This window comes from Borostomias antarcticus, assembly GCF_949987555.1.
Source record: "Borostomias antarcticus genome assembly, chromosome: 8".
In the NCBI taxonomy this organism is placed as follows: domain Eukaryota; kingdom Metazoa; phylum Chordata; class Actinopteri; order Stomiiformes; family Stomiidae; genus Borostomias; species Borostomias antarcticus.
In genome coordinates this window covers 6,565,205-6,582,523 of record NC_140241.1, presented here as the reverse complement: position 1 = coordinate 6,582,523, position 17,319 = coordinate 6,565,205, and the positions used below count along the sequence as shown (strand labels likewise).

Below are 17,319 nucleotides of genomic sequence, written 5' to 3'. Positions count from 1 at the left end.
GTAACGATATATCGAAATTCGCGATATCGCGGTAAAATAATGTGTCGACACCGTCGTGGGATTGCTACGATAGCTAGAGTAGGCTAATATTTCTGATTGTTGACATTGGAGTTCTATTTTTGTTTGAACAGCAGGCGGCGCAATTATACTGGTCAAGACCAACTCCCGTCATGCAATTGTGCGCCTGTGAGTTCAGAGATCAAGAAAAAGGTAGCGAGTCAGATGGGAGACGAGATGGCGGCGAGTAGGCCTAATATTGAGGTTGTGGATGCTCCACCAACATTTAGAGCCGATGTGTGGCGGCATTTCGGTTTTCTTGTGTCAAAAAACGAGAAAGGTGAAAAAATAACTGATAAACGCAAAACGGCATGCAAATACTGCCATACGACGATTAGCTACAATACGGGAAACACATCAAACATGAGAAGCCATTTGGCACATCACCACCCAGAAAAGCTCGGACCAGAACAACAACCTGCAGTGAGGAAAAAACTTCAGCCAGGTCAAATGACTCTGAAAGAAGCATGTGGACTTCCACTTCCCCGTAATAGTAGAGAGCTGAAGCGATAACAAGATGCATTGGTGAATACATAGCAAAAGACATGAGGCCTTTCTCTGTAGTTGAGAACGATGGATTTCGGAAGTTGGTACACGTGCTAGAGCCAAAGTATACGATACCATCGCGGCCATACATAAGTGGCACAGTCATACCTGCTCTGTACAACGAGACAAGAGCGAAAGTGACACAGAGCCTCAAAGAAGCAGAGTGCGTCTCATTAACCACAGACGGGTGGACTTCACGTGCTACTCAGAGTTACATTACAATAACGGCTCATGTTATGACCAGTTCATGGGAAATGAAAAGCTTTGTCCTGCAGACGCGGCCTCTTTTCGAGGCACACACTGGCCTCAACATAGCTGAGGTACTGAGGGCGGCTCTTTTGGAGTGGGAGCTCGACCAGAATAATAACCACGACGACATCCCTATCATCACAGACAACGCACGAAACATGGATGTGGCGGTCAGAGAAGCCGGGCTGTCCCCACACATAAAGTGTTTTGCACACACATTAAACCTCGCATCACAAAAAGGTTTAAAGGTTGGTCGCGCCTAAGGTTGTAATAGAGGAAAATAATATTGACCTATTGAATTATTATCCTATTATTATTAGATTGATTATCCCTTATGTAATATGTTATATCATACCCCTACAGCATAAGCTGTCTCTGTGTGACAGTAATAGGATACCAGTCGTGTTGCAAACCCCGAGTGTTTGTGTTGCAGTATGAGAAGAGCTCAGCTGAGCTGCAGCGTCTCCACGGCTGCCTCAACGAGATCGTGTCTCTGTGGGGCACCGCGTGGATCACGGCGCTGGACTCCTTCCCACTGCTCAGAGTCTGTAACCACACCAAAGTCTTCTCTACATAGAAAGATAATACAATATCAAATCATGTGTGAGTTTGAGACTTAACTACTACTATGTCTAAAGCGTCCCGTGCTCTGCGTCCTCTAAGAGACTGCCCAACCCTCCATTCGCCCGTCTCCTAAAAGAGGTGGCCAGGAGAGATGACATCATAAGAGCACATCTGGATGCATATAAGGTCGGAATGAAAGCCTAATACACTTTCCTGGGTGTTTTAGAATAACGAGCCAAGAAATCAATCCATAATGTAAAGATTATATCAGCTGTTTTGCCGTCAAATTAGATGCGGGAGAGCAAATCGGAGGATACCATCGCAGCGTCTCTCCTCCAGGGTCTTGAACAGCCGCACGCGCACGGGGTGGTGGGTACCGGCCGGCCGCTGCGCTGGTTTTTATCATTGTTGTACTGTGTTTTATCGTTGTTCTGATCAAAGTGAAAGTGTGCGTGCTGTAGATTTGTGGTGAAGCGCCGTCCGTGTCCTGCTCATGTCCCCGCAGGTCCTGACGGACACCCACGTCCACATGGCCACCGTGGACCTTCTCATCGGGGGGACCGAGACCACGGCGGCCTGGCTGAGCTGGACCGTGGCCTTCCTGCTACACAGGCCCGAGGTACGGTCGGCGGCGTCCCCAGCACCCCCCCCCCGCCACGCTCGTGCCCGTTGAAGTCAGTGGGACGCTGTCGAGCAAACATGGAACCTCTCCTCTGTCTCCAGGTGCAGTGCCGGGTGTATGGCGAGCTGTGCGCGGAGCTGGAGGGGCGCTACCCCCGGTACAGCGACAGACGCCGGCTGCCCGTGCTGTGCGCCGTCATCAACGAAGTGCTGAGGCTGAGACCCGTGGCTCCGCTGGCAGTGCCTCACCGCGCCACCAGAGACAGCAGGTGAACGACAGACGCAGCTCCACTGACGAAAGCGACCGTCGGCGTTAACGCTCAAATCGGGTATCAAAGCGGGTGTTGTGTCTGTGCAGTATCGCAGGTTATTTCATACCCAAGGACACCGTGCTCATCCCAAATCTGTTCGGGGCACACCACGACCCTGCTGTTTGGACCGACCCCTACCGCTTCCAACCAGGTGCTGAGCTGTTCAGTGCATTCCTCTCACCCGGCCCAGCGCAGTTTCAACATCGCTAACAGTAGCCCCTCTTTTTCAGAACGCTTTCTGGAGGGGGGCGGGGCATCTGAGCGCGCTCTCCTGCCCTTCGGTGGGGGGGCTCGGCTGTGCCTCGGGGAGTCGGTGGCCAAAATGGAGCTCTTTCTGTTCACGGCCTACTTGCTGCGCGATTTCCAGTTTGTCCTTCCTGAGAACGAGGCCTCACTGCCCGATCTGAAGGGAGTCGCGAGCGTGGTTCTCAAAGCCAAGTCCTACAAAGTCATAGCCCGTCCCAGACTATAACACTTCAATCTTGTACTTCTTTTTTTTTAAAATATTATATCAATAAAGGCATTGGTTTGGATTTGGGGGATTTTTTTTGCTTAGCTAGTAGATACATTTAAGAATCTAGGTTGCTGTGAGGACCCTGCTGAGGTCTGAGACACAGTGGTAGCGGGTTTCAGGGGGATGACGCTTCATTTTACAAAGTAAAAGTAAAAGTAGTTTTAGAATTTCTCAGAGAATCGTTTGAGATCATTCTGCTCTCTCATTGAGGTACTACTCTTATTTCCGAGGTTTTAACAACAGTTTCCAAATGGATAATTTGATTTGTGTCGACAGCACATTGTAGCAATATATTACATGCTTACACATGTATTATTATTCTACACAATACACTACAGTATATGAACCCATGAGTCTATGCCACACTAAATCCTTAAGTAGTGTTACCATACAGACCACAACAGCTCAGACTTTAGAATGCTGACAGGTTTTAGTACAAGGGAAATGGGATACGGAGCCGAGGAAGAGGAGGATGCTGAGGAAGGGTAGAAAGGATGGGCAGAGACATTACTGGTCCTCCCAGTAGGACTCAGACATTACTGGTCCTCCCAGAAGGACTCAGACTGGCGGTTGGTCTGAGACTGAGGTTGGTCTGCGCAGGATTCTCATCAGGTTTCTGGATGAGAAATAAGGCTTCTGCATAGACCCATCATTCCTCTCTAGATCCTCCACTGTCAAAGGAAGAACACAAGGGTCACTCTACTCCACTCTACTCCACTCTACTCCACTCTACTCCACTCTACTCCACTCCACTCTACTCTACTCCACTCCACTCCACTCCACTCTACTCTACTCCACTCCACTCCACTCCACTCCACTCCACTCCACTCTACTCCACTCTACTCTACTCCACTCTGTCCCTTCATATTAGTGGCCCTGGTAAGGTGGTACTCACGGAAGCAGAGGAAGAGGGTGTCGACACACATGCTGTACACGCTGAAGAAGCCGTGAGCGATGAAGTACGCTCCCAACACCACCGTCTACACGGGTTCACACAGCACCACAAGGCATCATCAGTCACACCCTCTCAACAACACTATCATGAACGCACTGTACGCATCCCAAGAGAGTCTCCCCTTGACTTCCCCATGGCTGAGAGCACACTCACAACGATGGGAACCCAGTAGTAGTTGAGCATTTCAGCTTGGAAGGCATCGCCGGGAACGCGGATTCGGCCAGAGAAGAAGAAGAAGGCCAGCACCCCTGAGACAATAGACATCAGTTAGAACACACATTCAGTTGTGATCATATGACTCCAAGTATTTCATTCACAGGGAATGGTAGTTGTTTGAAGTGAAACTAGAAATTTTGTAATTCTCTTACCAACAGCTCCTGACACCATTAGTTTTCCAAAGAAGAGGAGCATATCTGTCACATTGTCCAATACCACCACCCTGTGGGCAAGGGAGAGACCAGCAACTCAAATTACTGAATACCGTTGAAGCTAAAGGCCAGTATATAAATTGAAACGGACTCTTACCGGTCAAGGTTCCTCATCAACAGATTATAGGCACTTCTGGCAGACACACAAAAGCTCTCTCCATAGATGGCAATCTGTGGTTTATCCAAAATTATACAAGACGTTACTGGAAAGTACTGTATAAGGTTGTAATAGAGGAAAATAATATTGACCTATTGAGCTATAGATCAAGTAGTAATATAATAACCCTCCACACACTGCTTACTACAGCTAATGAAACAGACAAGTCAACTTGATGGAACTGACCATGACAAAGGCGTTTCTGTTGAGGATCTTAATGAAGTAATCCAGAAGCCAGAAGCAGCACCCGAGACAGAAGCTCAGATAACGTGCACACAAGCTTTTAGAACCTAGAGGGGATAGAACATGAGAGAAAACAAGTAATTCTTTGCGCTGATATGACACAATCACACGAGATGAATATTGTGATGTAACTGTACGTGGACAGTGTGTATCATGGCCTTACTGCGGCATTTGTGCTCTAGGTATTCCAGCAGCATTCTGAGTAACTGGAAGAGCATGAGCAGAACTGAACCGAATGCGAGAGAGCCAACGTGGTACCTTTCAGAGCAGAAGGACATAGAATGAAGCAAGTCATAAAACCACTTGAAATGACCTTTCTATCCAAGAATGTAGAAGGAGTTTGCTGGTGTGGAAACTAGACCCAGTCCCTCACAGGCAGTCTCCTGCTGTCTCCCTGCCGTTACCGTAGTGTGCGTATGAAGGCCTGATACAGCGGAAACCGAGGGATGTCTTCAGACTTGCTGAATGCCCAGTAGTAGGAGGCGAAAGCTCCGGCCAGTGTGCACTGGCCCAGGGCGATGACAAAGTTGATGCACCACAGGAAAGCGATGACGTTGTAGACCTGCAGGTAGACAATGTTCCTCTGGAAGAACCCCTCGTCGCTGTACTTGTAGAACACACATCGCACGGAGGGGCAGTTTGGGTAGGCTGAGGAGTTGAATGTCTGACAGGTAGAGAGAGCAGAGGTGAGAGTTATAGGGGGAGATATGAGGCATGTACACACAACCGAGCACTACGAACCCTGCTGGTATCACCTGTGGGCGACAGTCGTCTGTTCCATAGATGAGGCTGCAGTTAGCCACAGAGGCGTTGCTAAGAGACACCACTCTATAGACTGGCACTCCAGAGGTTGCCAGGTTCAGGGAAGTCATCCCCCAGTAAGCGATACACACCACCAGCAGCACAAAGGTGAACAGAGGGTAAGCCAATGTGGACATCAGATAACCCACAGCCCTGCAGAATCAACAGAGATGTGATTAAACGAAATACGTTAACGGTAAGATTGTTGATATTCAGATATTTAACTATCAGGGAGGTCAAATCCTACGTGCTGGACTCCTCCAAGAGTGACAGAGCAAAGGACAGTCTCTTTCTGATGAAGCCAAGGAACAAAAGCAGAGCGAACTCCACCAGACACAGGATGATCACTAAGGAGAGAGAGAGAGAGCAACTAGGGTCACTTCCCTGCTTTTCACTGCCGATCACCAGCTGTCAACACATTACACAATGATACAACATACAGTGATGAAACTCACAGAAGGCAAGCCAGGTCTCTTTCACTTGGAGGTAGACTGACACATACGTATTGAAGCTGAGATCACCAAAGGAGGTCACGGGGGAGTTGTTGAAATGGGCATATTCTGAGTAACAGTGATATATCCCTGGGGGCGAAAGAGAAAGTAGAATGAAGCCCATAGCGTATGCAGATGCAGTCATAAAGCACTACATTCGCTTTCCGTGACCTGAGACAACCCAGAATCAGAATCGGTTTTATTTGCCAGGTCGTTTTTACACTAGGAATTGGGTTTGTAACTGCCTGAGACTAACCATAGCCTCCAACGGCCAGCACGCCCACGATAACGACCCACACCAGCACGAAGGCCAGATACCTCAGCAGCAACAGGAAGACCACACTGACTACCATGGCAACCGCCAAGCCACTGAAAGTACAGGACAGGTTTACAGCTAAGAGAAAAAATACAAGCTCACAAAACGTTATCAGTGGATTAGGATTCCTTTGTTAATTTTTCAGACTTACAGTAATATCCAGTACCAAGTAGTGGCAAAGTCTTCAAATATCCTCACTCCTATTGCTTTGGTATTGATGCCTGATATTAGAGAGCTGAAAGGAGTTTTTAGGTCACAGTCATTATTTGTGCATTTTAACATACTGTATACAGTACATGTGCTGTTGTACAGCGAACGTCAGTAGATGCAGTGGTATCTACCCCGTGGCATTCTTGATGCTGTTGACAGTTTCGTTGACAGAGGCCAACCCAGGCAGACTGAGGTTGGACGGAATCGTTGTCAGAGCAGCTAGATTGGGTAAACATCTCCCCAAAGCTGCACAGAATGTGACATCAACATATGGATGAGTTCAATGAATTGTACCTTTCACAGCCAAGATTTGGCATCTGATATTTGCAGTATGAGATTTTGTTAGCACAGGATGAAAACACTTTACCTGGTGTACTTGGCATATAGAAGTATGGACAAAGTTCCTGATCAAGGATGTCCTGAACAGTCTGAAAAAGAGAACGCAAAACGTAGAATTTAAAAGTGAGGAAGCTCAAAATACATGAACGTACTACCGTCTACTTTACTGACTACTGTACTGTCTAAATTCATCTAAATTACATTGCAATACAGTAATTTAGCTGACACTTTTATCCAAAGCGACTTACAATAATACTAATAAATAATAATAATAGTAATAAATCCACCCTAAATCTATGGTAATCATGTCCACAGTGACTCAAATGCCAACCATGCCAAATCAATACAAGGTGCACTGTGTACTGTACCAATGTGGTGTTGGCTAGATTGAGGCTGGGGTCACAGTACTGCTGTTGGAAGAAGTCCTTGGGTTTGGCACCAGATGCATAGGCAGCAGGGGGCAGCATCCAGAACTGTGATGGACACTCACTGACACACACCTGGAGAGAGGAGAGACCGAGTGAGTGAGTGAGTGAGTGAGTGAGTGAGTGAGTGAGTGAGTGAGTGAGTGAGTGAGTGAGTGAGTGAGTGAGGGAGGGAGCGAGGGAGCGAGGGAATGAGAGAGTGATAAATTGACTGACTGACTGACTGACTACATGTGAGTGACAAAGTGAGCCACAGTGACTGAGAGAGCCTCACCTGTGTCGTAGGACACTGTTGACCATTCATAGCTGCAGCCATCACATTGGTGGCCGTGACACACTTCAGTATGTCGAAATAGAACATGCTGGGCTTGTCTCTGACAAGAGAAAGTTCAACACAACTGCATGAGTTACTAAAAAAGTGAATTTCATCTCCTCTATGCAATCTCAATATTCCATATAATGCCACTTACAAGGTCATCATCTTTTCTAGAGAGCTGGTCATTCTGCTGACCTCTTAAACCTCAGCCTAAATAGAAGCTCTGTGTGTGTACTGACAGAATACTCACATGTTCATTCCAGCGCCGCATAACATTCCAGTAGAGTTCCTGGGCAAGAGGACACGGCGAGGATCTCCTGCCAGCCAGGCTGACAGACAGAGGAGACAGGTGGAGGGGGATATGTTTATGTTTATAAGTTCTCAGTGGTTAGGGCAGATCTTATCACACGAGTGGTAAGAAACCATAGCTGAATGAAATCACACCATGGGCCGCAATGTGCACAGGATGAGCAAGAGACTGACATCAGATGTTGATAATATAGAGGACCTACCCACAACTCCCACAACAATGTAACCAGCAACTCCTGCCAAGAACAGTATGCAACAGAACACATCTGTGCAACTCCTAGAAAGACAGGAAATGAACTGAAATGAACATGTGAGGGTAACTGGTGTGGCTGATATCATAACAACTTCAATTGACTGGTGGTGATGCTGAGTTATGAGAGGCAGAGTGACAGAAGCAAATCTTCACAAACCTCTTGCGAACAGGTCCAGAAAAAAATGGATCATAAGTTGAGATGTACCCTGAAATACACAAATTCAGGTATCAGCATAGATAGATATAATATAATAATAACATAGGCTTAAGTTATCTAAGATAGTAAATATATATATTGGCCAGTTTTTTTCTCCAAACACTATGTTTTCTTATCCAACACAATTTAAGCAACCCCACTTGTGGCTATAGCTAACGTTAGCTAGAAGACGTTAGATAGAAAGATAGATATCTAGAATCATAGATGGATAGAAAGTTAGCTAAAGTTATCTATCAAATGCCTCTTACAAACATAACACAACTCACCATAATCCGGATCTTTACTTGCTCCCTTCATTTCACCGCTGCTGCGGAGTTAGGAGAAGTCCAGGTCTGTTCTGCCTGGTTGATAAATGTGCAGTCTATATTTAAGGTGATGCTATGACGTAATAAAACTACCTATGCACTGTTGCCAAAGCAACAATATGACGCGTGCTTCCATCCTCTGTCTATGGAACGCCAAATGGGTCATAATTCGCCTTGATTTTTTCGCCGTCACCAGGCTGATTTCAGAAAAGGAATCATATCCTCTTCGCATCGGGGGCTTCAGCAGTACCGCGTCTGTGCTTCCCAGTGGAGCCACACCTGGAGTTCCTGCATCATGTCAGCCGTCTCCTTGGCGTATAGCAGCTTTTTTCCACCGCAGCTCAACAGCCACTGCAGTGCTAGCCTCTAAACAAAGATTACTAAACTTGCCCGTACACAAACTAATCATGGATGTGTCCACTCGATGGAACAGCTCACTCGACATGTTGGAGCGATATCTCGAACAACAACAAGCCGTGGCTGCTGCGCTCCTGAGTGAGGATGTGAAGCGCAACGCACGTGAAATCAACACTATGGACACAGCAGACATCGTAGACGCCGAAGACATGGTAAAACTTCTCAAACCGCTGAAAAAAGCAACCACAGTGCTGTGTGAAGAGTCCCGGCCTACAATCTCTCTCATTGTGCCCCTCAAACATATGATAGAGCAGAGCATGGCACAGTGTGACGAGGACTCCGCTACCGTTGCTCAAATGAAGACGGCCATACTGAATGACTTGACATGCCGATACGAAGGGGGACAAAACTTGTTTCTGCAAGAAAGTACTGCGTTGGACCCCCGGTTCCGGAGCTTGCGCCAGCTAAATGACAGAGAGAGGGACGACGTTTTCAACAGGCTGAAGCAGAAAGCAACACAGAGACAGAGCCAGGTAGGCTATTTATTTACATAGTGTGTGTGTGTGTGTGTGTGTGTGTGTGTGTGTGTGTGAGAGAGAGAGCTGTTCATGTAACTTGTAAGTTATGTGAAAGAGGGAGGGAGAAGGGAGCGTGTGTGAGAGAGAGAGAGAGAGAGAGAGAGAGACACCTGTTTGTGTAACTTGTAAGTTGTGTGAAAGAGGGAGGGAGAAAGGGAGCGTGTGTGTGACCGAGTAGGCTAACCTATGTTGTATATGAGAGAGGGAACGGGAGAGTGTGTGTGAGCGTGTTCGTGTGTATGTGCTGGGCTTGTTGCTTTTCTGAGTATAAACAAGATGTGATATTTAGAATTGTTTTTTCTACCTCTGCTTCCCTCTATAGAGCCCAAGTAACGAAACAAAAGCCAAGAGAGTAGTGCCAGGCAGCCTCACACACGACACAGCTAGACAGCCAGGGCCTGGAGCACACACAGCAGGTAGAGCAGAGAAGGATGGATCTCCACTCGCCAAAAAATCTGCTCTCGAAGATCTCCTTGGAGATTCCATCACTGAAGACAGTGCAAAGCTCAATACTGGGATTGAGGCCGAAATTGAACTGTACTGCAAAGAGGCCTCTACTTTACTCTCTGACTGTCCTCTCAAGTGGTGGAGAGACAATGAACGGTATTACCCACTCCTGTCATCCATGGCCAAAGCCTATCTCTCTGTACCAGCAACCTCTGTACCGAGTGAGAGTTTTTTCTACAGCGGGGGATATTGTAAGCGCACAAAGATCCCAGATTCAACCTGAAAATGTGGATATGCTCATCTTCCTAAAGAAAAACCTGTCTGCTGAGTGAGGTGTGCGTGTGCGCGCGCGTGTGTGCGTGTGTGCTTGTGAGTGTGAGTAGACCCACTTTTTAAAAACACCATTAATGTAAAAACTAACATTTCTGCTCAAGTTAAGCCTACCACTGTCACCACTACATCTTTGGCTAGGCCCATCGCCTAGCCAGCGCATTGCTTGAGCAACATTGTTGCCCATTTTGACCAAGTTCATACGTGGTAGGCATGTTGTGTAGTGAGTGAGTGCAGTTAAGATCTGTTCAGGAGGAACTAGACGAGAAGACGGTTGTCTGTAGCTCGTGTATTTATAGTTGGCCACACATCATTTTGTGTGTGTGTGTGTGTGAGAGATTTTGAGTTGCAAGTTTCAGGTTAAAACGTACTATGTTCAACTGTTTTGTTTACAAAATGCACTTACAACTAAGATGTGCTGCGAGATTAAAATAATATTTAATAAAAAAATAAAATCAATCAATCATAATTGTTCTTTTTTTCCCTTTTAAATACCGTGATGTATATCGTACCGTAGACTTTGTATCGTGATACTATCGTATCGTCAGTTTTTGGTATCGTTACATCCCTAGTGTTTATTGTTGGGGACTATGTACTGTATGCTTCTCTCCGGCATAATGCACAGACATTGAAAACATGATGACGGGCAGCTGTAAACCCAAGAAAAAGGCCAGGAATCAAAATTGTCATTGTTGTATTGTTCTGTAAACTTTCTCACTTTTTATTTTTCTACAACGTTTGGATCAGCTCAGTGTGGAAGCCTGGACGTACACTCATACACATAATCAGTCAAACCCCACCACTTAACAGAGACAGTCTTTAGATACATGTCTCTTCCTCACAGACAAATCTTCTGATCAGTAAACTCTCATCTGCAGCATACAGTCATTCAGTTACATATGAATCCGTCAATTATGCCCCCTACCCCGCCTCCACAACAAAGACGATGAAATGTCAGAACCTTGTGTAAACCCTTTGCCCCGGTGGAGGAAGCTGAAATGGTTGAAGTTGAAGGTTAAATGTAACCTTTCTCCTATGTTTGTTGCTACCTCCCTTATTCTAGTGTTTGCAGCCAGATTTCGACGGTTTTAACTCCTCTTATATTCACACAAAAACCATAAATCATCACCAAATTTAGTTTAATGTCTCTACGAGCACAAACAGGTGTTAAACAAAAATTGGTGAGTTATGTTTTTTTTTGTTAATATATAAGAATTAAAGCAGCTAAAACAGACTGGCCAAATCTGTCTGCAAACACTATAACATGGGGTAACAAGGTAGCAACTTACCCATTAATTTCCTATGGCGGTCATTTTAGACCCAAAACACCACAGATGTGACAAAGTTGACTAAACCACTCAAAAGTCAATGAAAGTGGTGGTCAGCATTTTCATATGTTCAAATGCCTAGTGTGGAGGATGTCATAAGGTCTTGAGGCAATCAGATGAAAAACCCAGTATTTATGATTTGGAAAAGTTGTAAATCGGTCACATGTGACCGGAACACTGGACATGATCTATCCTGCTCTCAGCCAATGAGAATACAGGGATCCACAGAGTAAAAAAGACAAAACAATGAAAAGGACAGTGATATGCAGTGACCTGCTTGTTGATTATGCGTGAGACACTGAGGGAGATGTAGGATGAGACACACTACTGGTTATGGAGTTAAAGTATGGAGAGATATGTCTGGAGTGATACTTTAGTCGCCCACATCCATGATCAACAACACACAGATCTCCTGGACAGCCTTGGACCCTGTCCACAAACGACCCTTAACCCCTACTCCCTCGCCCCGGGCAGATCTGATGGGGCCTAGGTCAAGATGGAGGGCACGACGGAGCAATCGCCATCTTAACTTTAACTATCCAATCATTTCAGATCTACACAGCTGTTGAGGGTTTTGAGGTCTAGTCGTTCATGGACAGACGTGCTGTCCCCAGTCCCCCTGATTACTGCATTCTCTTGATATCTTCAACCAGGAAGTCCCTTTAATATATCAACACCGGTCCGTCACTCTGCCCAGCCCTCTCAGCTAGATAGCTAGCTAGGCAGGGAGTCAGTTAAGAGCAGAGACAGACAGACAGACAGACAGACCCTCTGCTCTACTCAGTCTCCTCCGTGCTGTTCAGAGGTATAGAAGCAGCGGTGATTTGATCTAGAATCAGTCTATGGGGCTACGATTTGCTGAGCAGTGATCTATAAACAGCAGTTATCTGATCCCAGATCGGTTTTGTTCTGAGAGATCGCGAGCTTGATGGGCTGGGCCTAGCATGGAGTGGACATCGGAGAAGCACATTCTCACACATGCATGAACACGCACACACATGCATAACACACGCACACACGCACACACACACACAGGTGAGACACCATTGGAGGAAGGAGCCCTTGGAGTGTACAGTTTCATCGAAAGGAAGATATGACAAAATAGATTAAAGTGACAGTCTAGTTCAACCGTTGTCCTGTGTGCATGTGTCGGAAAGAGTGTGTGTGTGTGTGTGTGTGTGTGTGTGTGCGTTTAAGCAGGGGCTATTGGCAGAGCTCTTAAAGATCACTCACTGCAGTGGGCATCAGTTAGATAATCCAAGGCCTATGGCCCCAGTGCGTATCCGCTATCTGTTAAACACCTTCAATACATAAACGAGAGCTCCGTGGCAAACTCACAGGACCAGAGAAACAAACAAAACCATGTATTAAAACAAGAAAATAAAATACTCCACATAGAAACCTCAGGATATCACAAACACATTATCGCCCTCTGCTGGGAACAGACCAGTCCTGTTCGGGGGTTTTCAGTTTGTGTTTTTTTTTTCATTTTCAGTTCCTTGACGATGCTCCTCCTCCTGGAGAAGCGTTCTCTGCAGCGCGGCCGCTGCAGTCCTAGAGACGAACACTAGATGGAGACAGACACTGCTGCAAGACTAATGGAGGGGCTCCATCTCACACAGCTGTGATGAGACTAGAGGGGGTATCCCCCCCCCTACACACACACACACACACATACACACACACACACACATTTCTTCATATAAGTTCATTTTCCAAATCAATTAGAAAATTAAATAAAAACAATTCAATCATGAAAGGAATAGCCCCCCTCACACACTCGTACGCTCAGACATTCGCCTCCAGACCTGTACACATGAAACACACAATCTCTTCTCTCTCTCCAGAGGGCAGTCAGGTAAACGATGAGCTGGGGCCGCCGCCATGACACCAGAAACTCGCGTCTCCATCCGTTAAATCCGCGCACGAGGCAAGTCTCTCATTCTTTCAAATCTCGAGTGCTCCTTTAAAATTGTCTTTGTCTAATGGAGTGAGTCTCTCTTTCGCTCTTCCCGGGAGGGTACTCCTCCCTCCTGTCTCTCTGTCTCTCTCTCTCCAGACCAACAGGATAGACCACAGAAGGTTCCAGAGGTAGTACCATCCATCCATCCTCCCCCCTCCTCTATCGCTCCCCATCCTTCTGAATGCGTTCTGTCCTCCTTCTTCTCTTTGTCTGGGCCAATCAGTCAGTCAGTCAGTCAGTCAGTGTGTGTGTGTGCGTGCGTGTTTGTTTCTGTGCCCGTGTGAGAGTGTGTGTGTGTGTGTGTGAGAGGACGGCAGTCAGAAGATCTCGGGCAGTGTGACGTTGCGGAGCAGCCATTGTTGGGAGCGCGTGTGTGTGCAGTCTCTGACGCTGGGCACCTGGCTGTCCTCCTCGCTGGCCTTGTCCAAACACTGGTTACTGTTCACGTGCACCAGCGTCAGCTTCTGTCAGGGGGGGACAGGAACGTACAGGTTATAGAACGCAGAGAGAAGGCATTTTAAAGCAGACATGTTGGAGCCAGAATTAACTTTATCTAGATCTAGAATCTAGATATTTTAATCGGAATACTTTGTACTTTGGAAGCATACTGAACACCTTAAAACAGACACAAACTTAAGACACATGCGCATTCACACACACACACACTAGCATGCACACACGCTCGCACACACGCTCGCACACACGCTCGCACACACGCTCGCACACACACACGCACACACACACGCACACACACACGCACACACACACACACACACACACACACACACACACACACACTCACTCACCACGGAGTCGTACTCCCAGAGCTGGTTGCCTTTGAGGTGGTGGCACTTAAGCATCATGACGGGTCCGTTGAGTTTGGACACGTCCAGGCAGAGGTCATCTGTCCGGATCTCCTTATTGGCTGTGTATGAGAACACCTAGGGGGGGAGGGGGGGGGGTCTCATTAGAGCTACTGCGTCACCAGAACCATCTGCTTGTCTATCACTGGTCCCCTGAGCTGAGAGAGAAACCTCTCCCATCTCTCTACCCCGGTCCCCATGCCCCCCCCTCCCTCCCCTCTCCTCCCTGGTTACCTGGTTGCCTCCCATGCCGTGGCAGTTGAAGATGCCGACCTTCTCGTTCTCCTTGCGGGCCATGTTGTCTAGACACTGGTTGGTCTCCACGTTACGGATCTGAAGTGGGGGAAAAACAGAGCCCACGGTGTGGTTTGAGTGAGCAAGGGTGTGTTTGAGTGAGCAAGGGTGTGTGTGTGTGTGTGTGTGTGTGTGTGTGTGTGTGTGTGTGTGTGTGTGTGTATGTTTGTGTGTGTGCACACCTGTCCGAGTGAGTAATAATAGGATAGTGTCTGGGGATCTGAGTCAGGAAGGTGTGTGTGTGGGTGGCACCTCTCCCAGGAAGTAGTGTCTGGGGATTTGTGAGTGGGAGGATGGTGTGTGAGTGGGAGGATGGTGTGTGAGTAGGAGGGTGTGTGTGTGTGTGTGTGTGTGTGTGTGTGTGTGTGTGTGTGTGTGTGTGTGTGCGTGTTACCTCCCAGGGAGTAATAGGACAGTATCTGTGGATCTGGGAGTCAGGAGGAAAGTGTGTGTGTGTGTGTGTGTGTGGTATCTCTCCCAGGGAGTAGGAGTGTCTGGGGATCTAGGCACCAGAAGGTGTGTGTGTGTGTGTGTGTGTGTGTGTGTGCGTGTGTGTGTGCGTGTGTGAGATATGAAGCGATGGAAAGTTCCACTGGAAAGCGAGGGCGAGCCAAGCCTCCTGGGCTTCAGGCAAAAGCCCAGCCTCGAGATGGACACACACACTGCTGGGTTTGGGGTCTGGTCAGACTGGCCCGACCTCAACGACCTTTGTGCACGGACTGGAGTATCCCTGGACTGGGTGAAAACGGCCTCAGACACCGTTGACACTGTTCTACCTCAGTAAGGGCTACTGCTTTTGATACAGGACATCACTTATCACCAAATAGTGCACAGAGGTACCTTGTAAAGTTACAACAACAGAGACAGCAACATCATTGGGTTGGGTTAAAACTACAAGGGAAGTTGGCTCGTCTTCCTACTGCTGACCATACTGTTCCTCATTCAATATGTACAAATGTTGCAGTTGATGAGGTCACTTTACAGTTAAAGCCAGTTTACACGTCTTCCCAACCAGGGTCAATCTCTCTCGGTGGTGACCTAGCACCTTTTCCCCTCAGTGCCTGCCCCACGAACATCATTCAGTTACTGAAACATTGTCACATGATCTGAATGGTAGCTATGTGTACGAACGAAGGGTTGTACATTGCAAGACATGATAGGATTGTTGACCTGTTAGTTAAGGGCATAATACCATATAGTATGTTCACTCTTCAGTCAAAACCTTTAAACACTCCTGTGTTTTATCTTCCGTGTTCAACCTATGTAATCGTGAACAGAAAGTATTTTCAAATGTTACAGCTAACACACCAGAGTAGAGAAGTCACCATTTTGGAAGTAGGCTGTACGTTTGACCATAGTCTGGAAGAGGCTTTCCTTACCAAGGTGTTAAAATATCCACCGCTCAAAGATGCGATCACGCAGCTTGGGTATAAATGTAAACTGCTGGTGTTTGTATTTGGTAGCCTAGGAAATAGTCTAGTCATGAGGGGCCTACAGATGGCAGGAATGCCCCAGCTAAAAGCTCAGGCACTTGCAACATTCTAGTTCATTGCCTGTGATAATTGGAAGTGGTCATATATGGAGGAGATGTTACTTCCTGTATCCATAGACTGTCTGCTAAGTGATGTAATGTATGGCGTTCAGTGAGTGTCCAATGCTTCCACATCTATTATTGTTTGTGTTCAAGATTTGGTTGAATTATGTGAGCACAAATAAAGTCATTTAGATGTGTGGTACCCATCCCAGGAGGAAGGTGTGTGTGTGGATCTGGGAGTCAGGAGGAAGGTGTGTGTGTGTGTGTGTGTGTGTGTGTGTGTGTGTGTGTGTGTGTGTGTGTGTGTGTGTGTGTGTGTGTGTGTGTGGTACCCATCCCAGGGAGTAGTAGTGCCTGTGGATCTGGGAGTCAGGAGGAAGGTGTGTGTGTGTGTGTGTGTGTGTGTGGTACCTCTCCCAGGGAGTAGTAGTGTTGGGGGATCTGGGAGCCAGGAGGAAGGTGTGTGTGTGTGTGTGTGTGTGCGTGTGAGTGTGTGTGTTACCTCTCCCAGGGAGTAGTAGTGGCGGGGGATCTGGGAGTCAGGAGGAAGGTGTGTGTGTGTGTGTGTGTGTGTGTGTGGTACCTCTCCCAGGGAGTAGTAGTGTTGGGGGATCTGGGAGCCAGGAGGAAGGTGTAAGTGTATGTGTGTGTGTGTGTGTGTGTGTGGTACCTCTCCCAGGGAGTAGTAGTGTCGGGGGATCTGGGAGTCAGAGAGGAAGGTGTGTGTGTGTGTGTGTGTGTGTGTGTGTGTGTGTGTGGTACCTCTCCCAGGGAGTAGTAGTGTCGGGGGATCTGGGAGTCAGGAGGAAGGTGTGTGTGTGTGTGTGTGTGTGTGTGTGTGGTACCTCTCCCAGGGAGTAGTAGTGTCGGGGGATCTGGGAGTCAGGAGGAAGGTGTGTGTGTGTGTGTGTGTGTGTGTGTGGTACCTCTCCCAGGGAGTAGTAGTGGCGGGGGATCTGGGAGTCAGGGTAGACGTTCTCCAGGTACCAGCTGAACGG

The 17,319-nt window shown here is 47.3% G+C and overlaps 3 protein-coding genes across 3 annotated transcripts in view; 1 reads left to right on the top strand and 2 right to left on the bottom strand.

The window, feature by feature from the left end:
• Nucleotides 1–857: 857 nt before the first annotated feature.
• LOC311312211 (steroid 21-hydroxylase-like) lies at nt 858–2,820 on the top strand (the record flags this gene model as incomplete). Its single annotated transcript, XM_084442084.1, has 7 exons — nt 858–1,022; nt 1,286–1,396; nt 1,516–1,602; nt 1,922–2,035; nt 2,140–2,306; nt 2,396–2,499; nt 2,579–2,820. 7 exons carry the CDS (start codon nt 858–860, stop codon nt 2,818–2,820), a joined length of 990 nt encoding a protein of 329 aa, XP_084298210.1.
• Nucleotides 2,821–3,306: 486 nt separating this feature from the next.
• LOC311312210 (choline transporter-like protein 4) lies at nt 3,307–7,867 on the bottom strand. The gene is made up of 18 exons (XM_084442083.1): nt 7,794–7,867; nt 7,502–7,601; nt 7,171–7,302; nt 6,831–6,891; nt 6,595–6,709; nt 6,405–6,488; nt 6,194–6,306; nt 5,902–6,027; nt 5,694–5,793; nt 5,401–5,599; nt 5,050–5,309; nt 4,809–4,903; nt 4,589–4,692; nt 4,343–4,416; nt 4,186–4,256; nt 3,971–4,065; nt 3,758–3,842; nt 3,307–3,533 (listed from the first exon to the last, which is right to left on the bottom strand). Exons 1-18 carry the CDS (start codon nt 7,817–7,819, stop codon nt 3,421–3,423), a joined length of 1,953 nt encoding a protein of 650 aa, XP_084298209.1. The 5' UTR covers nt 7,820–7,867; the 3' UTR covers nt 3,307–3,420.
• A 6,080-nt stretch (nt 7,868–13,947) lies between these two features.
• The window catches only part of galnt1 (UDP-N-acetyl-alpha-D-galactosamine:polypeptide N-acetylgalactosaminyltransferase 1), a gene marked incomplete at its 3' end in the record, with an annotated part of 32,744 nt that continues 29,372 nt past the window's right edge, over nt 13,948–17,319 (bottom strand). Inside the window, exons 11-14 of the mRNA XM_084442612.1 lie at nt 17,248–17,319; nt 14,728–14,826; nt 14,437–14,571; nt 13,948–14,094 (exon numbers count right to left, since the gene is read on the bottom strand). The exon at nt 17,248–17,319 is cut by the window's right edge and continues 68 nt beyond it. Of these exons, the coding sequence (XP_084298738.1) occupies nt 13,948–14,094; nt 14,437–14,571; nt 14,728–14,826; nt 17,248–17,319 (453 nt within the window). The remainder of the gene's footprint in view (nt 14,095–14,436; nt 14,572–14,727; nt 14,827–17,247) is intronic.

Excerpts from the sequence above, each read along its gene's own strand:
- LOC311312210 (XM_084442083.1), bottom strand. The coding sequence starts at position 7,819 with ATGTTATGCGGCGCTGGAATGAACAT. Across the intron at positions 6,892-7,170 it reads ATCTAGCCAACACCACATTG|ACTGTTCAGGACATCCTTGA; the intron begins GTACAGTACACA and ends TCTCTTTTTCAG. Across the intron at positions 3,843-3,970 it reads ACTACTGGGTTCCCATCGTT|ACGGTGGTGTTGGGAGCGTA; the intron begins GTGAGTGTGCTC and ends GAACCCGTGTAG.